The sequence below is a fragment of the Zingiber officinale genome, chromosome 10A (assembly GCF_018446385.1).
Source record: "Zingiber officinale cultivar Zhangliang chromosome 10A, Zo_v1.1, whole genome shotgun sequence".
NCBI lineage: Eukaryota > Viridiplantae > Streptophyta > Magnoliopsida > Zingiberales > Zingiberaceae > Zingiber > Zingiber officinale.
This window is the reverse complement of record NC_056004.1, coordinates 21,466,223-21,487,067: the sequence shown is the minus strand read 5'-3', so window position 1 is coordinate 21,487,067 and position 20,845 is coordinate 21,466,223. Positions and strand designations below refer to the sequence as shown.

Below are 20,845 nucleotides of genomic sequence, written 5' to 3'. Positions count from 1 at the left end.
CTAAAAAAATAAATTCGAGTTATATAAATCGATGTGAAAGAAAGGGAAAGAGATTACTTTCCACGAGTAGAAAGAGAGAGGATATTGATGTTGCATGCATCTAAATCACAAAAATTATTTTAAGATTTAAACGTTTCACGGATGTAATGAAAATTGACATATAAAAAAATATTGACGAGAGGAGTAGGAGAGCATATCCTCCTGTTTATAAAAAAGTGAATCAAGGAATTAATCATTTGTAATTACAGCCAAATCGTTGTCGTAATTAATTGGGATCCCTCCCTAGGTTCACCGTCTCTCTAAGTTATAGTTTTGGTCAGGATGAGTGCCTGGAGGTCGCCCCCTGCTCAATGTCAGACTGCCTGACCACTTGTCTACCGTCGACGACCTTCGAACGATCTTTGATCATTCATCCTGATCTAAATTATAATCTAAGGGACGGTAAATTTAGAGAAGGATCGTAACTAATTACAATCGAATCATGACAATGATATAATTATAATTATAAATAATATATTTCCTGATATATATTTTTTTTTTTATGAATCAGATGATCTGACCAAAGGAGTAGAGTGGAAAGATGACCCAAATTAACGGGTCCTTTCATTATTCTCAAAATATAATCTGGAATTTAGAAATTTCTTATACCTTGAATTTCCGAATTTAAAACCCTCAACATTATAAACTCTACTATCGGCTCGGCTAGGCTCTAGCCGACTCGGCTCGGCTGGCTAGATGAACCCCCCGTTGTCACTAAATCGAGAAAAAAAATGCACACGCACAGATCAGGAACTCCCACCGCCTACCTCGCCGTCGTCGCCGAAAATGTCGTCGCGTAACCGTGAACTGGCGGCAGCCATCGGGCGCCTCGCCGCGTCCTGCGACGGCGCTATCCTAGGTCTCGCCCTTGCGGCCGTCGCCACGGCCTCCTGGCTCAAGCACTTCGCTACCTCTGCTGCCCTTGGCCGCATCAAGGCTGCCCCCTCCGCCTCCATCTCCGGCCTCCGCTCTATCATATCCGATGGAGAAGAGGAGCCCATCCTGGTTGTCGTCCGAGGTCGTGTCCAGCCAACCTCCGCCATAGAGGCCCACGGCATCTGGGGACCTTTCAAGAGAGAGGGTGTCCTCACTCCCCACGGCTCCGACGAGAGTGCTGTTGCGATCCTCAGCACCCAGACGGTAATTCTTTTCCCCTTTATCTTCTCGTGGAGGTGCCAATAGAATGATATCTCAATTTTTTTATCTTGATTGAGAGCGATCTCTTTATTCCCTTGAGCATTTCTCTCGTAAATCGTAACCTACAAAAATTGAGCAAGGTTTGGTTTCTTAACTCAATTACTTCGACCACCCTTCTCATGGAAACTCTTTCCCTTATTACAAATAATGAATTTCTTACTTCACTATGAAATCTAAAATTAGTTGTTACTGACTTAAAACAAATTTTCATACTCACTCCTACTATACTGTTAGTAAAATACACTGGAAGGCCTGTTTGCTGCTTAGGATTAGGCCTTCTTCATCTTCACATCTACGTATTTTGAATTGTTTTGGGTCATCGTAGTATGCTTCACACATGTGCCCGTCAAAGGTACAATTTGGATTCAAAGGTTTTGACACTGGCTATTTAGCTTATATTGGATCAGATATCAATCAATTTGAGACTTCTACCATTTTCATCAATTGCTTAACCATTCTTGAAAATTGAAATGATCTCTCCAACTTATGTATTCTACCTTTTAAGAATTTTTAGGAAATGATATTTCAGGGCAATGTTGTGCTATTATGTAATAATCTCACAATGACTTTTTTACACTTTGTTTTTTGCTAATCTATTTTCAAACAGCAAAATAGATGAGAGAATGTTAATCCATTATTTTAGTTTTAGTACAAAGAAGAAGATACAGAGAATCTTTCACAATGACATTTCAGTAAATAGACAACTTGTGTGGGGAACACAAATCATGAACGTAAAAAAATGTTCAAATAGTAATTTTGATGAAAGTCGACAAGTTTCTCTATGTCTAAATAAATTAACTATTAAATGCTGATTTGTTGACCTGTTTGGAAAAGACACTTCAGGTTTTCAGATGATATATTTTCTTCAAAGCAGAAAGAGTTATGACCAAGTTGGTAATATAGTTTCATCCGCATCAAGAAACTGTTCAAGCTGTGAAATAACATGAAGATTGATAGTAGGTCATCTTTAGTACACGAGTCAACTTTAACATTGTAGCAAAGTGGGAGGTTCTTGGTTTAGATATCGTCAGTATTAGTAAATACATCCCTAATTATGTTGTCATTCCATGTGGTGAACATCCCTAATTATGTTGTCATTCCATGTGGTGAACTTTGGAGGGCGGGGTTATTTCCATCTAGTCGGTCTCCCCACACATGAGATGGAGTAATAAATTATATGAATGTATAGAGTGACTTCTTTCTTAATAACTAAGCTTGTTGTTTAATTGGCGTTCTAATAGACTTCAGCAATAAATAACATATGGCATAGATATAGAGAGAGATGGTTTGGAATTTCCTATAACTTCCTTACATAGGAATAATAATTGGTAAGATTCATGTCAAATTTTTACTATGTATATCCATTGTCTAAGGTGGTACGGGCATATAAGATGGATGTGCGGACATACAAGGATGAACAAGATAGAAATGAAAATATTAGATGGAAAGTTGAGGTTGCACTTATAGAGGGAAAACTCCGGGAGACATATTTAAGATGGTATGGACATGTATGTAGACGACCAATAGATGCTCCAGGTAGGTGATGTGAAACTATGATAAATGTGTACATTAAACGAGGAAAAGGAAGACCAAAAAAGACTTGATTAGTAACCATAAAACAAGATAAAATTTATTTAAATATAAATAATGATATAGTACGGGATAGAGCTTACTGACGTAAAAGGATCAATATAGCCCATCCCACCTAGTGGGATAAAGTTTGGTTGTTGTTGTTGTATATCCATATTTGTCTAAGACACAATACTTTTACTTCTTCCATATTCATCATGGATATCTATTGCTTTTTCAATACCGATAGTTTTTGGGAGTAATGTCAATATGGGTACACGCAAAAGATTTAGTGGGTTGGGTATCCACAGGGGACTGCTAGAATTCAACTTGACCCTACCATGCAACTAAAAAAATGAGTGATTGAGGGATATTAATAATGTGTATATATATCTATTCTAAAAATAATTAAGTTTATCCAGGTAGGCAATACTGAGTCATTAAACCTGATTCCTACCCATACTCATCTCGGGTATTTATTATTTTACCAAAATCTATTTAACAGGCATCTAAACCCATTTAAATGGGTTAGATAGCCACAGCTACCCAAAAATATCCATTCTACTGTCACCACTATCCACACAAGCAGTAGTAGTCATTTGCTAGAATGACATGAATAAGTTCATGAAAAAATTGACAAATAAGAAAACAAAGATCTTATATTGGACATATGATGTGTACTTCAATCAAGTATCCACAGACCAGCAGAGTATGCAAATAGACTTGGACATTTACAGGGTACCACAATAAGCAAGAGACAAAATAGGTCGGTTGACTTTTTTGACTGGCGTTGAAGTGTCTGGCATACTCCATTCATTGGAGTAGAATTATTGTATGATGTTTTAGAATTCATAGGTAAAACATGGGTGCATTAGTGACACACTGTAACTATTTCATCACTCTCTTACCAAATTCATATATATTGCAGTAGCATATGCGGTAGGCATCATCCAAACTTTTTCCAATAGAGATCCAATAACTTGTTGGTGCAATCATAGTGAATATATAGTGAGTTTGAAGTATGTTTGACCCACAACTGTGTCTTCCACCTCCTCAACCTTGCCCAGCAGCATGTTGCGAGCATACACTTCTGCCACATCCACAGGGGGGAAATTTCCTGATTGACCTATGATACTTTGGGGTGAAATGAAATGCTTTTGGTACTTTGTTGTTAAAGGGCATACTTCACTTGTTCTAACACAAGAATCTGATAACAGTTTTTGTTACCTACTATCCTTCTTAAGAGGGATTGCTCTTGGATGATTTTGTATCTTAACCATGTGCATTATTCTTTTGTTGCAATCCTCATTTGGCCTACTATATTTATTGGCTCAAGGCTAAATATATTCATTTAGTCAGTCCAGTGTATTGATTCAATCAAATATCAATGTCAGCGCTTTAACCAATGAATATCTTGTAAGGAATTTAGAATAGTGTATGATATTTGTGGATTTGATGAGGTTGTCTATTGTCCATTGATACTTTGTGATATGTGTTGGTATATTGTCAAGTAGTTTAATGTGCTGCAGAATGACATCTGATACAAGCCCTAAATCATGTGGGCTATAATTCCTGGTAGTATATTGGTAACTTTGATGCCAACATGCATTGTGTAGTGCTCCTTGTTGAACTCAGTTCATCAATTTCTTGGGTTATTAGTAATATCATCATTATTTTAGTTTCCTTTTAAATTGGAACTATGCTGAACAGATTGATAATATAAATCAAATTAGCTGGATGCAATATAATATGACATAAAACGGTACCTACTATGACATACTCTTGTTTTCATGGTGAAGTGTCTTTACAATGAATGGAAGGGAATGCTCTCGTGGAGTCTTGACCTCCAGTCCATTCTTTTCAGAACAACCAAGGAGCAAAAGTCAAGCTCATTGAGATTGGTAAATACTAGCCAATCTCATGAATTTAATTGCTGATTTAATACATTGTCATTGATCACAATGTAAAAAGTGCTGATGTGGTTTTGGAACTTGTAGGTTCCATTTATTCTCGTTGAAGATTCTGCATGGCCTAATTCAGGCTATGTTCATGTTAATTTGGATGGTTCAACCCAACCACTACCTCTGACTACAGTTTATCATGAGCTGCACCCTATTCAAGCTACTCCTTTAACATTCTTCCAGGTCATGCTTGGCTCTGGATATCCTGTAGGTTCTTGTTCTCTACTTTTGTATCTTGGGAATATTTTTTGCCCCTTGAGTCCTAGTCATATTCATCTTTCTAGATTTGTAATCAAGATTATGTTCTTAAAAGGTGGCACTGTTGAATGAAGAAAAAATCCTTCCAATTGGGAAGGAGGTCACTGCAATTGGCATCTGCAGCATTAGAAATGGCGCCATAGAGATAAAGTCATCCAAGGATCTTCCTTGTTTCTTGTATGCATCACTATAACTTCTATGTTTCTTTTCCTTGTTTCTTGTATGCATCACTATAATACGTTTGCTTTCCATGTTTCTTGTATGCATCACTATAACTTTTCTTTTTCCTGTTTGCTTGTAATTTCTATATGATATCCTACTGTTTCTTAATTTCCTGTGCTAGTTTTGGAAGAGCTCTTCAGTCAAAGCTAGCCGTTGATAACTTATTGCCTTGTTTAAATTCTTGTGCAACTACTAGAATTTTACCCTATCTAGAAAAACATCCATCTAATATGCACACTAACTTATTCTTATACGGAAGTTTTTTTTGCTCATATTTTGTTTTCATTGTGTTGGTCGCAGGGCTGACATGACAAAGGATGAAATTGTAACTGAACTTAATTTCAATGCAAGGATCTTATTCTGGGGTGGTGTTCTGCTTGGAACACTGTCTGTTGGTATATTATGCTATGCCATCGTCAGGTATCATTTTTAACTCTGGTGTGTGGCACCATGTTTAACACAGATGCATATGTATACACCTAATTTTCCTGTGTAGAATAAGATCTGATATATATGTTCAAGTGGAGAGAAATCTAATTAGTCTAGCATTAAACAAGTTCTATCCCATCATATATGCTTCCTTGCACACTATTTTAATCCTCAATTGAACTCTTCTATGCCAATCTGCTTGATTAATTTATCCATCTTAAAATCCTTAGGAATATCCTACTCACTATATATTACAAGGAGCTGACTAGTAATGTTTTTGTTTAGTTTTTTTTTTTTCAACTATAAAGAATGAAGAAAGTGACAAGGGAAGAAAATCATGTATTGGAAAAATGTGATGAATGTAACGGAATTATGTGATAGATGTTGGTGCGGGTAGCACTAACGGTCTAACCCAGGTTTTGATGAATGACAAATAGGTTAAGTTAGTTGTGTTGTTGTCTGACACTTTGATCAAGTGTGCAGGAAAAGTCCAGCTAGGTCGACGGGCTGACCGGATAGCTGGCGAGAAGTCCAAGCGGGTCGACGGGCTGACCGGACGCTTGGCAAGAAGTCCAGCTAGGTCGATGGGCTGACCGGATAGCTGGCGAGAAGTCCAAGCGGGTCGACGGGCTGACCGGACGCTTGGCGAGAAGTCCAGACGGGTCGACGGACTGACCGGACGTCTGGCAGGTAAGTGAGGTAAGTCACTGGAGGGGAGTGACTGTGAGGACGCGTTCCCGGGAAGGGGACATTAGGCGTCGATCCGGCTTAGATCCATTTCGGATGTCTAAGTCGAGATCGTGACTAGATTCCGGTCTCGGAAAGACGGAATCTAAGTCATACTCTCTTTATTTATCTGTTGAACTTTAACTGTGCTAACCATTTGTTTAACAGGATATATATTTGCCTCGGACTAACCTTGTTTTGCAGGAAAAAGGAGTCTTTCTGGAACAAGGTGGTCCGGGCGCCCGGAGGTCCGGGCGCCCGGAAGGGATCCGGGCGCCCGGAAGGCGAATTTTATCCAGACGACTCGTCGCTACGTGGAGCATCTTAATTTGAGCAGTTACGTCACACTCCAGGCGCCCGGAAGGGATCCAGGCGCCCGGAAGGGATCCAGGCGCCCGGAACAGCATATAAAAGAAGCCCCAGACAGGAGCTTCAGAATTAAACTTTGACTGAGAACTCTTCTGCTGATCTTGCTGCTCGACGTTCAAGTGCGACGTCAACAACGCTCCGACAAAAGTGCTCTTCCGGTTTTTGCTTAATTTTCTCTTTGTCGGTATTGCTTTATTATTACTAGCATCTCCTGTACTTTTTCTGTAATCATATTTCGACTTGCTAGTGATTGTCCAACGAAAGTGGTCAAGGACCACGGGCCTTCGAGTAGGAGTCGTCACAGGCTCCGAACGAAGTAAAAATATTTGTGTCTACTTTATCTTTTTCCGCTGCGTTTATACTTGTCTTTTTCGAATCGATATTCACCCCCCCCCCCCTCTATCGAATCTAACGGTCCTACAAGTGGTATCAAAGCGAGGTTCCGCTCTGATTTGGTGCAACCACCAATCAGACAGGGGGTGAATTGTTGTTTTAATTAATTTTAAAAATCGGTGTTTCGTTAACTTAATATTTCACTAATCAATTTAAATTAGTTCAACACAAATTTAGATTTCTTTTTCTATCTTTTTCTTCCCGCACTACTAATCCAAGACCAAGTCTTGGGATATTTTTTGGTTATTTACCTGTGCACAGAATGTCCCAACAAGAAGGATTCAGCACAGTGCGACCTCCACTCTTCAACGGGGACGACTTCCCTTACTGGAAGAAGCGCATGGAGGTCTACCTCAAAACAGACTTCGACCAGTGGATGAGTATTACGAAACCTTACAAAATTCCAGTGGACAACGCCGGGAATCTAGTGGATCCTGAAGACTGGACAGCAGATCTCAAGAAAAAAGCATCAACAGAAAATAAAGCGATCAACACTCTACAGTGTGGATTGACAAGAGAAGAACTGAACAGAGTCGGTCCACACAAAAACGCTAAAGAGCTATGGGACAAGCTGATCAAACTGCACGAGGGAACGAGCGACGCTAAGGTAACAAAACGAGACATGCTTCTAAACAAAATCTTTAATATAAAAATGCAGGAAGGAGAAACAGCGAATCAACTACACGCGAGGATCAAGGACATCCTCAACGGGCTTCATGCAATAGGCCACCAAATGGAGAACAGAGACCTAATAAGGTACGCTTTAAACGCTTTTCCACGTAATAGTTTGTGGGCATCAATAGTGGATGCCTACAAAATTTCTAAGAATCTTTCTAACTTAAAATTAGACGAGCTGTTTTGTGAATTAGAATTACACGAACAAACTAATGCCGGAGCCGAGAAAGGTATAGCACTATTTGCAGGTTCCTCCAAAGAAAAGAAAGGCAAGCTTGAACTTGAAGAAGACTCAGACGAAGAAGTGAACAGAACAAAAAATGTTCTTGCCCAAGAAGAGCAGAGTCAAAGAGTCTTCTTGGCCTAGCATTAAGCGAACGAGTCTTCCTGGCTAAGTAGAGCAACCGGCCAGCCAATCACTCTTCCAAAGCCAACTAGTCTTCTTGGCAAAGTAGAGCAGAACTAACTAGTCTCCTTGGCCAAGCAGAGAAGAGTCAACCAACCTTCGTAGCAGAGCAGAACATCAAGCCACCTAGTCTTCCTAGCTAAGCAGAGCAACCGATCGGCTACCCGGTCACTCTTCCTTTCCGAAGGCCCGAATGAGGTATACTTTAATTTAAACAAAAATTTTTTAGAATTATTTCTGCCCAAATAGTAAATTAACTAAATTAGAAAATGAAAACAAATCACTTCTTGAGGAAAATCAAAACCTCAAGGAACAATTAAAGAATTGAATCCAACTCAAGATCTAACACTTGAGGAGGAGAATTTATCATTAAAAATGAAATAAACAACTTAAAAGAGATGTTAGAAAAATTTACAATAAGATCAAAAAATTTAGATTTAATCCTAAATAATCAAAAAGCATGTTATAATAAAACCGGACTAGGATATAAGTCGAATTCAAATAAAACCTTCAAATCATTAATAACCCAATACAAGTCAACCAATCTAGCTTGGGTTCCGAAAGCGTGTCTGACCACGCAAGTAGGACTTAATCAATATTATATACCTAAAGAAAAAATACATTATATAAAATTAAATAAACCAAAATCCAAAATACAAACCTAAATCAAATTCAAAATCTAAACAGAATTATCACCAAGTTAACTATAACTATAACAAGAATCGACACAAGCCTAAAATCAAAACTTAAATTAATGGCGAATAGGCTCCAGAATAGCTGGCACCTCCAAAACTAACTTACCCGATAGGGTAACCCAAAATTTACCAACCCGGCAGGGTAATTAGGATTAGTTAAAAAAGAGACCAAGTTTAACTTGAAACATGGTATTGGTGAAATTTTTGGATGATAGTACGTTAGGGAAACTTGGGCATCACATGTCTAGAAAGATATGGTTTCGATCTGGTGCATTTGGCCAAGTGGAACTGACCGAAGCTACCCTTAAACGAATCCTAACCAGTTAGACCAAGGTTTAGTACTAAGTTCCGTGGATAGGACTATTCGGAAAACCTCGAAAGGTTGGTTACTTCTAATGATGTCCTTGTGACTCACCAAGCTTAGAAGTTTATCCGAAGAATGCCTATTTGTGGAAACCAAAGCTAAGTCTGAATCTAACACTAGTTAAACCAAAACTCTGTAATCAAACCAATTTCATCTCACAAAACCATAGGATTCCCTGATTGATAATATAGATCGGGTGAGATGAATAAGGCTTAAAAATTAATTTTAATTTTAAACTTAAAAAAAAATATTTTCAATTTTTTTAATTAATTTCAAAATTTTAATTTTAAAACTTAAATTAATCTCAAAATTTAATTTTAAACTTAAAAAAAATTAACTTCAAAATTTTAATTTTTAAAACTTAAATTAATCTCAAAATTTAATTTTAAACTTAAAAAATTAATTTTAAAATTTAATTTTAAACTTAAAAAATTAACTTCAAAATTTTAATTTTAAAACTTAAATTTAGGGCTGTAAATGAACCAAGCGTTCGTGAACAAGCTTGGTGTTCGGCTTGGTAAGAGCTTGTTTATGTTCGTTCAATATACATAAAATTAATTAAACAAACAAGCTTGAACAGCTCGTTAAGCTAAACAAACAAGCTTGAACACATATGTGTTCAGCTCGTTAACGTTCGTGAACAACGTTTGTGAACAATGTTCATGAACTATATTCATTAATAAAACTATTTTCAATATACTAAATAAACAATAAAATAAAATAAATAAATAAATTTAAATTTTCAAGCTCAATAATCAATCAAACAGCTAAAAGTTTCAAACAACCCAACAATCTTGAATTGAGAGCTTGATAACATCTAAACGAACCAAGCTCGAACCAAGCTCAAGCCAAGCTTGAATTGAGAGCTTGATAACATCTAAATGAACCAAGCTCAAGCCAAGCTTCAAACAAGCTCAAGCTCATAAAAAATAAACCAAGCCAAGCTTGAACACTCATTTCAAAAGCTTGGTTAATTTTAAGCTCGGCTCGGCTCGGCTCGGCTTAGTTACCTTATCAAACAAGCTTGAACACCCCAAAGCTCGGCTCGGCTCGGCTTGTTTACAGCCCTACTTAAATTAATCTCAAAATTTAATTTTAAACTCAAAAATTAATTTTAAAATTTAATTTTAAACTTAAAAAATTAACTTCAAAATTTTAATTTTAAAACTTAAATTAATCTCAAAATTTAATTTTAAACTTAAAAAATTAATTTTAAAATTTAATTTTAAACTTAAAAAATTAACTTCAAAATTTTAATTTTAAAACTTAAATTAATCTCAAAATTTAATTTTAAACTTAACAAAAATTAACTTCAAAATTTTAATTTTTAAAACTTAAATTAATTTCAAAATTTTAATTTTAAAACTTAAATTAATCTCAAAATTTAATTTTAAACTTAAAAAAAAAAATTAACTTCAAAATTTTAATTTTTAAAACTTAAATTAATTTCAAAATTTTAATTTTAAAACTTAAATTTATTTCAAAATTTAATTTTAAACTAAAAAAAATTAATTTAAAAATTTAATTTTAAACTTAAAAAATTAACTTCAAAATTTTAATTTTTAAAAACTTAAATTAATTTCAAAATTTTAATTTTAAAACTTAAATTAATCTCAAAATTTAATTTTAAACTTAAAAAAAATTAACTTCAAAATTTTAATTTTAAAACTTAAATTAATCTCAAAATTTAATTTTAAACTTAAAAAAATTAATTTTAAAATTTAATTTTAAACTTAAAAAATTAACTTCAAAATTTTAATTTTCAAAACTTAAATTAATCTCAAAATTTAATTTTAAACTTAAATTTTTTTTTTTTAATTTTAATTTTAAAACTTAAATTCAACTTTAAACTTAAAAAGTTAACTTCAAAATTTTAATTTTAAAACTTAAATTAATTTCAAAATTTTAATTTTAAAACTTAAATTAATTTCAAAATTTTAAACTTAAAATTTTTTTTTCAAAATTTTAAACATTAAAAAAAAAAAAAAAAAGGTCAAAAACCAGGGGCGGGCGCCCCTGGTATTCTCCTCGGGGGCGCCCGGAAGGGGTTCCGGGCGCCCCGCCCCAGTCCCTATAATAAGGGGCAGGCGCCCCCAACCTCTGCCCCACTCATTCTCACTTTTGCCAAGGTTCACTTTGAACCTCAGTGCGAAAGTACTCTAAATCAAAATTTTCTTGCGGTGAAAACGCTGTTGCGATTCAACCGAGGTCGTCAAATCTATATTTTTCGATGGCTCCTCGGTAAAAAATTCTTCCCTAAAATTATTTTTTGTCTTCTTTTTTTAATATTCTTTATATCGACTGTGAAAATACTGGTCTTGGACCCTCCAATGCTAGTATGGACCCTAGGTTTCCACTGACGAACTTAGGGTTAAATTTGAGTCCACCATTTATAAGGCCATTAGGACTACTGCATAGATAGATCGTTCTTCCTAAGGTCATGTCCCTCCGCTTTAGAGGTTATAGGCCACTATAATTTAAGGAACCTTGTCGAATGTACCAATCAGTCTATGTACCGAATTTTGCAATAACCTAGTAAAAGTAGGCGATTTCACCTATACCACTAGGGCAAGGCACCGATATCGTATTTTCCCCTACGACTATCAGAGACTTTTTAGAGTTGCGTCCATCTATGCTCCTTTTTGTGCTATCCTCAGAGGGATCTACCGTTCGAAGATCCCTACTCACATATTACTCTCGATACGATGTATTCGTATTTTTGAGGGAGAGAGAGATCCCATGTGACACATTTAGGTCAATAGAACTTGAGTCCAGGACTACGCTCTTTATAGGGTTGTAGTTCTTTGCATTTTACCACTGACTACTCGGGACATCGCTGTGATGCGCCCATTCCATTCGTTCTTACTTTATGCCCTGATTCATAGGTTAGAAATTGACATCAGCCTACATATCTTCTCCACCATCATCTACTCAGCCGGATTCGTGACTGACAGTCGAGTCCATATGCCATTTGGTCACATTCTGACAGCCTATATGTCCTCGTTGCACATTGATGTCACTAGAGGAGACGTTGCCCATATGACCGAGTTCGATGTTATATCCTCGGAACTTTTCCTAGCGGCATCCAATAGATAGAAATGACGGGACTATGTCTTGGCGGAGCCCGATCCAGACGCACAGGTGGACGAGTTCATGCTCGCACTATTTCCGGAGGAAGCCGCACCGGCTCCACCACCACCCCCAGCTCGAGCACCACGACACGGTCCCCGCACTCTAGCCGACCGTATGACCGGACTAGAGAGAGCTATGGCGAGTCTCCAGCAGGAGAACTCTGATTTTCATCGGGACATACGGCGAGAGGTTGCCGAGTTACGAGCTGCCGGGGACACCCGACACACTGAGCTGATGGCACTTCTTCGATCCTTGGGATCTGGACCACCCCCTTCATCATCTCAGTAGCTTTAGTGATGACCTACTTCTGTAGCTACACTACTTGTAAAATATTGTGGATTTATCTAGTAGCATTTCAACCTTACACTGAATATGTTCTATCTTAATAGACTAGGATCTTTCAAAAATACTTTCAAAATTGATTTCACCAACTTATAGGCTAAACTTGTTTGTTTTCAAACTTTCCATTTTTAGACTTTCGAAAACAGTTTTGGCCTTAGACTAGTTTTACATCCTTAGAAAGCATGTACCCCATAGGACTAGTTTTTTTGAGCATCTCACCAACACCTTAGGTTTACCTTGCTTGTGTTTGATAAACATAGAAAGGGGTGAGATGCATAGGCCAACTGTCTGGACTTAAGATGCTTATTTCAGTGCATCAGCATAAGTCTGGACGTTAAATATCAATCATTGGGATGAAAGTTCATCATCCAAGTCAAACATTGACCGATTATAATTAACTAATCGACTAACAGTGAAAACTACTATCTTTTGATAGGTAGTTAGTACCTAATTGGTTAGGCAATTGGTTAAATGTTAAATTCAGGGGGAGAAATAAAACTACTTTAGTTTTCCAAATTGAATTTTAAACTTAATTTTGAAAATCAAAGTTTAAAAACAACTTGTTTAAAATTGTGAAATTTTTTACAAAAATTTGTAAGTTTGAAAGGTTTTGAATCTAATACTTTTAAACTTTGAAAATTTGATTTTGAAAAACAAATTTTACAAAAACATTTTAAAAATATGATCTTACTTTTACCAAACTCCTTTGAAAACTAAAAGTAAAAATTTAAATTTAATTTAACTTTACTTTGAAAATTGTCCTGAATCCAGTTCTTAAAATTTGATTTTACTTAATTTTGACATTTTGATTTGAAGGTTAAATTTTACAAAAAAAAAAAAAAAAAACTAAGCTTCTCAAACTAATTTTCCTTGATTTTGAAAATTGAATCTTTTACAAACTTAGTGTTGAAAAATATATTTCAATTAGTTTTGAACAATAGATTTTTTTCAAACTTCGTTTTGGAATTTTGGTTTTGAAAACTTATGTTTGAAAAACGTTTCAAAGTTGAAATTTGTTTTGAATATTTAATCTTGAAATTTAGACCTTATACACTTATGTTTGAAAATTAAAACTTAGTAATTTTTCTAAACGCTAAAAGCTACTGCTTTATACAAGTTTTCAAAACATTATACTCCCCCAAGTCAACTTGATCTTTTCTTGGATTTTTTTCCTTGAATTCTGAACCAAACTCAGTTATTTTTTAAGATTAAGTGTTATTGTTTTCAGTAACTCTACACTATGATTGTCTCCCTTGTTTTTTTTGATGAATGCCAAAGGGGGAGGAGGGTTAGGTGGTTAAGTTAGCTAAACCAATTTGAAAACACAAACTAACTTTAAAACCACACAAATGCATGTTGTTTCGTACATATGCTTTCACTAACTTAACCAGGTTGTCATTCCATCAAAAAGGGGAGATTGTTGGTGCGGGTAGCACTAACGGTCTAACCCAGGTTTTGATGAATGACAAATAGGTTAAGTTAGTTGTGTTGTTGTCTGACACTTTGATCAAGTGTGCAGGAAAAGTCCAGCTAGGTCGACGTCTTGTGGGATAGTGGCGAGAAGTCAGCGGTCGAGGTGGCCGGACGCAAGAAGTCCACTAGGTCGTGGTGGCCGGATAGTGGCGAGAAGTCCAGCGGTCGACGGCCGGACGCTTGGCGAAGTCGAGACGGTCGATGGGCTGGCCGGGCGTCTGGCGGTAAGTGAGGTAAGTCACGGAGGGGAGGATCGTGAGGACGTTCGGGAAGGGGGCATTAGGCGTCGATCCGGCTTAGATCCATTTCGGATGTCTAAGTCGAGATCGTGACTAGATTCCGGTCTCGGAAAGACGGAATCTAAGTCATACTCTCTTTATTTATCTGTTGAACTTTAACTGTGCTAACCATTTGTTTAACAGGATATATATTTGCCTCGGACTAACCTTGTTTTGCAGGAAAAAGGAGTCTTTCTGGAACAAGGTGGTCCGGGCGCCCGGAGGTCCGGGCGCCCGGAGGTCCGGGCGCCCGGAAGGGATCCGGGCGCCCGGAAGGCGAATTTTATCCAGACGACTCGTCGCTACGTGGAGCATCTTAATTTGAGCAGTTACGTCACACTCCAGGCGCCCGGAAGGGATCCAGGCGCCCGGAACAGCATATAAAAGAAGCCCCAGACAGGAGCTTCAGAATTAAACTTTGACTGAGAACTCTTCTGCTGATCTTGCTGCTCGACGTTCAAGTGCGACGTCAACAACGCTTCGACAAAAGTGCTCTTCCGGTTTTTGCTTAATTTTCTCTTTGTCGGTATTGCTTTATTATTACTAGCATCTCCTGTACTTTTTCTGTAATCATATTTTGACTTGCTAGTGATTGCTCAACGAAAGTGGTCAAGGACCACGGGCCTTCGAGTAGGAGTCGTCACAGGCTCCGAACGAAGTAAAAATATTTGTGTCTACTTTATCTTTTTCCGCTGCGTTTATACTTGTCTTTTTCGAATCGATATTCACCCCCCCCTCCTCTATCGAATCTAACGGTCCTACAATAGATACATTTGATCAAAAGGAGATTCTACTTGGATTTAGAGTTGATTTAGTTGGAAAAACTTTCAATTCTACTGACCTATTTCAACCAACAAAAACTAATGGATCAAACTCAGTTCAGGATTGAGCAGGAGTGTCATAATATCTGTAACTCAATGAATAATATGCTCCTTGATAAGATTATCAATTTTCTGCATCAGATGAAACTTTTTTCACGAGCATCAAATGTTTGGTTTATTTTGAGTGTTAAGAGATTTGGATGGAATTTAAATTTTATCTATTCATTATTTAGTAGGAGTAACTCATTTTATGCATCTGTTCTTGACATGTTCTTGAGCATATTACATTATATTTTTATGGAGACGATTTATGTTACATAATATCTTAATAGTGACCACATTTGAATCCACATATTCACTATATGATGACTAGATATGTTTTCTAAAATCTTGTCTGAAACTATTTGAAGGTGTTAGATTCTTACCTATAAATTTGTACATATGAGCTTTGTTTAAGCATGTCATCTTGAAGAGTGACTATAGTCCTCTAGCAAGAGCTGTGCTTCTATTAATCAAGAAAAGGGCAGGGCAATAGTTGCTGACACTGGTAGGGTATGGATCGTAATCAGTTAAACCTTTTTGCTTCATAGCCAAAGCCATAATTTTATTACTGGCTTGGTGCATGTCAAGCTAGTGCTGCTAGAACCTTTATGCTAGTTTTCATTAATAACTCCAAATTAAAACCATTTTAACATTCAATTCGAGAATTGTTATTTATCATCACTGTATTTTTCTTTTTCGTTTTATTTTTTCTCTCTCTTGTAATTTTGCTCTCTGATCAAACTTTGCTGGTGGGAGTTGTTTAATGCTGCTAGCCTTCTAGTACTAGCAGGTGGCCGAATATCTGTTTTGGCCTTAAACTTGTTCAGCTAATTTGAACAGTTAGATCCAAAATTTCTCCAGTTCATCTTTATTCATACAAGTTAGCATGTACTATGGATCACGTTATATCTGATTTAGATGAAAAATATGTTGAGATGTTTCTTCATGAGGAAGGCAAACACCATCTAGTCAGTGGGTGTATGCAAGTTTTTGTCCTGAACATAAACATGAGTCTAAAATATTAACATAGATGCTAATCCAAGTACTTGGTGATTGGTGGTTCATTTACTCTTGCTAACCTACAAAATATAATAGATATCACATTGTTAAAAATTTTAGTTTCACATGTATTAGTTGCTATTTTTGATATAGACTCTCCAAAAATTTGAGTTGATTAGTAACTAAGCTACATCAAGCGTATATAAGTACTTGAAGGAGTCGTTTGAAATGGTAAGATTGCTTTGTTGAGAAACTAAGAAGTTATGTTCTCTAAACTAGTCACGTTGCTATTAACACAGTGCACTTTATGCAAACCTCACATGGGCAAGAACATCTACTTCTGAGCTTGCTATTTTTTTCATGTGACCTATAACTTTTGGAGGCGTCAGTCAATTTGCTTAGTTGCTAATATGGCTTTGAGAAGCACCTTTATAAGTTGGCTACAAGATCTTGCATTTACATTATGGTTCTGCCTCCATCAGCAACTTTAGAAAAATATTTAAGCTTGTAAAAGAATCAAGGTCATTCATGTGTCTCCCTTTAATTACAGAAATGCAACCAAGGTGACAAAGATTCACTCTACTAGGTCCACCAGCTTTGAATTTTTTTAGATGCATTGCAAATGCAAAATAATCAGTTCACATTGATTATATATCCATTAAATTGCATTTTATCCATTTAAAACTTTCTTAAAGTTTGTGCTTAGAAACTGACCATTGTCCACAGAATGTGCATGCATCTCCAACTCATTGTATGCACACACAGTCAAATTGGACACTCTTCTTTACCGTTCACTTGTGTTTACTGTTAATGCAATATTCCAGAAAACAAATGTCTAAAGTCATCCCTGTGTTCCTACAATGTACGAACTGCGCCAGCTTTCCACAATAACTCTGATTCAAATATTATGAAGTTATCAGTATTTAGTTACACAATTTGGGTCTACCTGTGCTATCTGGAGTAGTTTGCTTTGTTTGGTGGCTATCACTGCTAACATTTGGTGATTAGATGTTGCAATATCTTGGTTGAAATAAATAATCCAATGAATTTGATAATTTGTTAATGATAATGCAGGAACTTCTGGAGGTGGAAAGAATGGAGACTAAGGCGACAAATTGAAGACTTAGAAGAGGCCATAGTGGAAAACAGCTCTGAAGGGGAGGATGTACCTGATGGGCAACTTTGTGTTATTTGTTTAACAACACAAAGGAGATCTGCTTTCATTCCTTGTGGGCATCTTGTTTGTTGTCCTCCCTGTGCAATGCATGTAGCCCGTGACCGTTCACCAAAATGTCCTGTGTGTCGGCAGACTGTACGGTCCTCCATTAGAATATATGATTCTTGAGGTGAACGAACTCTTGAGACCTTTTATTCTTTTTACCTAAAAATATATTGGGCTTTGCTCTTTTTATGTATTTATAGTAATATTGGGTCCTCATGCAACATGTGGAACTATAGTCTCAGACAATAAATGCATTCATAAAATCGATGCTATAATGTTAAAATAGACATTTCTGTCATAGATGATATAAAGTTCAAGTAGATAGACTAATTAGATCTCATTCAGTATCATGTTGTGCTTGTCCCTGCTATTTAGGATCATCTGTATAATTTATATCCGTTGAACTCTATCCAAGAAAATATAGATATTATTTGAATACCTTGAACTTTAATTGTGTTAACTAGAATTTGTGTAATTGTCCTCCTTTATACCGCTAATTCTAATTGATTTTATTTGTATAATTATACAATCTATTGATCATCCTTGTTTGGGCTGTAAATGAACCTGATGTTTGGTTTGTAAGGAAGCTCGATACTCAGCTCAATAAAGGCTCATTTATATTTGTTCCATTTTTAAAAACAAATTAAATAAACAAGAATGTTAAGTGGGTTCGGCTTGTTAAGGTTTATGGACAAAACTTGATAAGATATTTTTATCAAATAAATTACTCAGTCTGATACTTACCCATTAGTTGCAACTCTTGGAAATTATTTCATAGTTTTTTTTTTTTTTTTGCAGGATGATGGTCATTGCGGCAAAACAAAGCTGACCTAGCTTGGTAGGGATGATGCAAATTCCAATTGGATTACAATTGTGCCAACTCGAATGTGGTTATATATTCATTTGCTAACTTGCTGCTTAGAAACAAGATCATACTATGACTTGTCAAACCATCAAGTAATGAATGGGGTGCTGTACAAACAAACCATTTGGTGAGACTGTGCACAGTGGTTGTATATAGTGATAGTCGCATATACAGAGCCACTTTGGTAGCGTTGTGAATCAACTTATTAGAGTCTAGTAAGAATCATTCCGAACAATGTGTACCATCAAAACAGTGCTGCGCATTTTCGAAGTAAATCCCTTCTTGCTGCAATGTTGAACTGCTTGTGTCTGTATTCCATGGGAATGTTGATATGTGGTTAGGTAATGGGATTGGTGATCTGATATGTTAAAGTTGACTTAGCTCTTTTAATATATATATGGAAGATGAATGTTGATATACTACGCCTATTGTTTTGGATGTTTGAAGTCATCTTGTATGCACCAGTAAGCCATAGTGTCCACAAATTGGCTTGAATTTCTGTAGTCATCATGGATGCATTAGTTAGTCATTACATGCGAAATACATGTTAGTTTTTAATTTTTGCCTTGTTCTTTATATATATATAGACACACTCCTGAAACACCTTTTATAAAAATAGCTACTGAGGTGCACGATGAAGCTTTACAAAATCTGGCAATGAAACATGAGTCCAGAAATGACCCTTTCAATGGTAAATTGTCCGTCCGTTTGTCCTTGCACGCAGCGTTCTTACTCCAAAGCATCGAAAGCAAAAGCAGTCTTTGCGTTTCTGCAGCCATGGCAGGGATTCAGAGCCTATCTCCCAACATAAAAACACCACTGCAACAGCAGATACTGCCGGCCGCAGCATAGACGTTGAAGACTGAAGCCGCTCCCTTCCACTGCTAAACCAGGTTGGCCCTCTCGCCTGACAACCCTCCATTTTATAACCAAATTGCTCCACCTTTGCACCATTACCTCCACTTCAGCTTCATGCTTCTGATGAATTGATGATGATGGGAGAAGGCAGTGGGCGTCCCTTCACAGTCACCCAATTGCAGGAGCTGGAGCTTCAATCCCTCATCTTCAAGTGCTTGGCATCCGGCACCGCTGTGCCTCCTGATCTCACCCTTGGCCTCAGGAGAAACTTCCTCGTGCCGTTTCTTCCTCATGCCTCCTCGGTGGACGCAGAGCCAGGGAGGTGCCGGAGAACTGACGGGAAGAAGTGGAGGTGCTCCAAGGAGGTCCACCCAAACTCCAAGTACTGCGACAGGCACATGCACAGGGGAAAGAACCGTTCGAGAAAGCCTTTGGAATTGCTGTCCTCATCAACTGTGCTCCACACCCACAGTTTCCTCCTCCCCTCCTCTTCCTCACCATTTCATAAATGCAGGTATGCTTTAGATGTCAGAGAGAGCACTAGATGTTTGTGTTATATTAATCTATTTACCTTTTAGATTAAGTTCAAATGTCATTTGTTCATAGAAAATGGTTCTTAATTACTGAGTTGGTGCAGTGACTCTAAGGAGTTCGTGAATGGATGTCCTTCATTTGGTGGACAGGTTGAGAAATTAGTAGTGAGCTCCGCCGAGGAGGCAAGACAGAGGTATGGCCACAGGCAAGTCGTTCATGCTCACTCTGGAATTTGCTTAGCAGAGGAAGATAAAGAGACGGAACGCTTTGAGTTCGGTGCTCACTTCGAAGTTGCTAATTTGGAGGAAGAGAAAACCAGGAACGGTAGGCAATTCCACTGGTTCCTTGATGAGAAGCCTCTCAAGGTTGAGGGTTCGTGGATGAGGGTGGGTCTGGATCAGTTGGAGCATATCTAGAACTTGTGTTTATGATGCTGATGAGGTCCAATTCTGGATCAGTCGCATTGCTTTATGTTCTCGGTTCTGGGTTCTTCATCATGAAGCATCAAATATTCTTAAGTTTGGAGATTGTGTGCAGTTCACATTTATTAAATCAAAGAATGCACGCAAATAAGGCTCAACGTGGAACTTTGTTGGTGTATTGTGTGTGTGTGTATATATATATATAGGTTTGTAGAAATGTGAAAGACGGTTCGATTGGTGATCTCTCTTCTGACGGTATATTTTTTTTCTTTCAATCTTTTTCTCAGAGCACAGTAAATTTTAATAGTTTACAAATTCTATGTTCTATATTTTTCAGAACCAACAATGATATCAGTAGAGAGTTTCTAAATTGCTTGAAACCCTCATCTGGAAATCGTGATTATGTCCGCAATTTCTTTCTAAGCTGGCGAGCGTCTCGCGATCGCCACTGGAACCAGCGACTACGAAGCACGCTAGCAACCACGTCGTGCGCCGGTGGCTGTGTTGCAAGCAGGAGATCGCGTTCGGAAGGCCGGTGATTGGCCACCATGATC

The 20,845-nt window shown here is 37.2% G+C and overlaps 2 protein-coding genes across 3 annotated transcripts; both read left to right on the top strand.

The window, feature by feature from the left end:
* Positions 1-748: 748 nt before the first annotated feature.
* Positions 749-18,533, top strand: LOC122027579 (E3 ubiquitin-protein ligase SPL2-like). Its single transcript, XM_042586564.1, has 7 exons — positions 749-1,179; positions 4,605-4,706; positions 4,803-4,973; positions 5,080-5,201; positions 5,547-5,666; positions 17,465-17,736; positions 18,411-18,533. Exons 1-6 carry the CDS (start codon positions 826-828, stop codon positions 17,733-17,735), a joined length of 1,140 nt encoding a protein of 379 aa, XP_042442498.1. The 5' UTR covers positions 749-825; the 3' UTR covers position 17,736; positions 18,411-18,533.
* A 575-nt stretch (positions 18,534-19,108) lies between these two features.
* On the top strand, positions 19,109-20,508 carry LOC122028002 (growth-regulating factor 4-like). 2 transcript variants are annotated; one of them, XM_042587013.1, is made up of 3 exons: positions 19,109-19,370; positions 19,446-19,849; positions 19,973-20,508. In XM_042587013.1, exons 2-3 carry the CDS (start codon positions 19,467-19,469, stop codon positions 20,283-20,285), a joined length of 696 nt encoding a protein of 231 aa, XP_042442947.1. In that variant the 5' UTR covers positions 19,109-19,370; positions 19,446-19,466; the 3' UTR covers positions 20,286-20,508. The 2 variants fall into 2 exon arrangements, with proteins under 2 accessions (XP_042442947.1, XP_042442949.1); XM_042587015.1 differs by having other exon boundaries at positions 19,109-19,849.
* Positions 20,509-20,845: the final 337 nt, after the last annotated feature.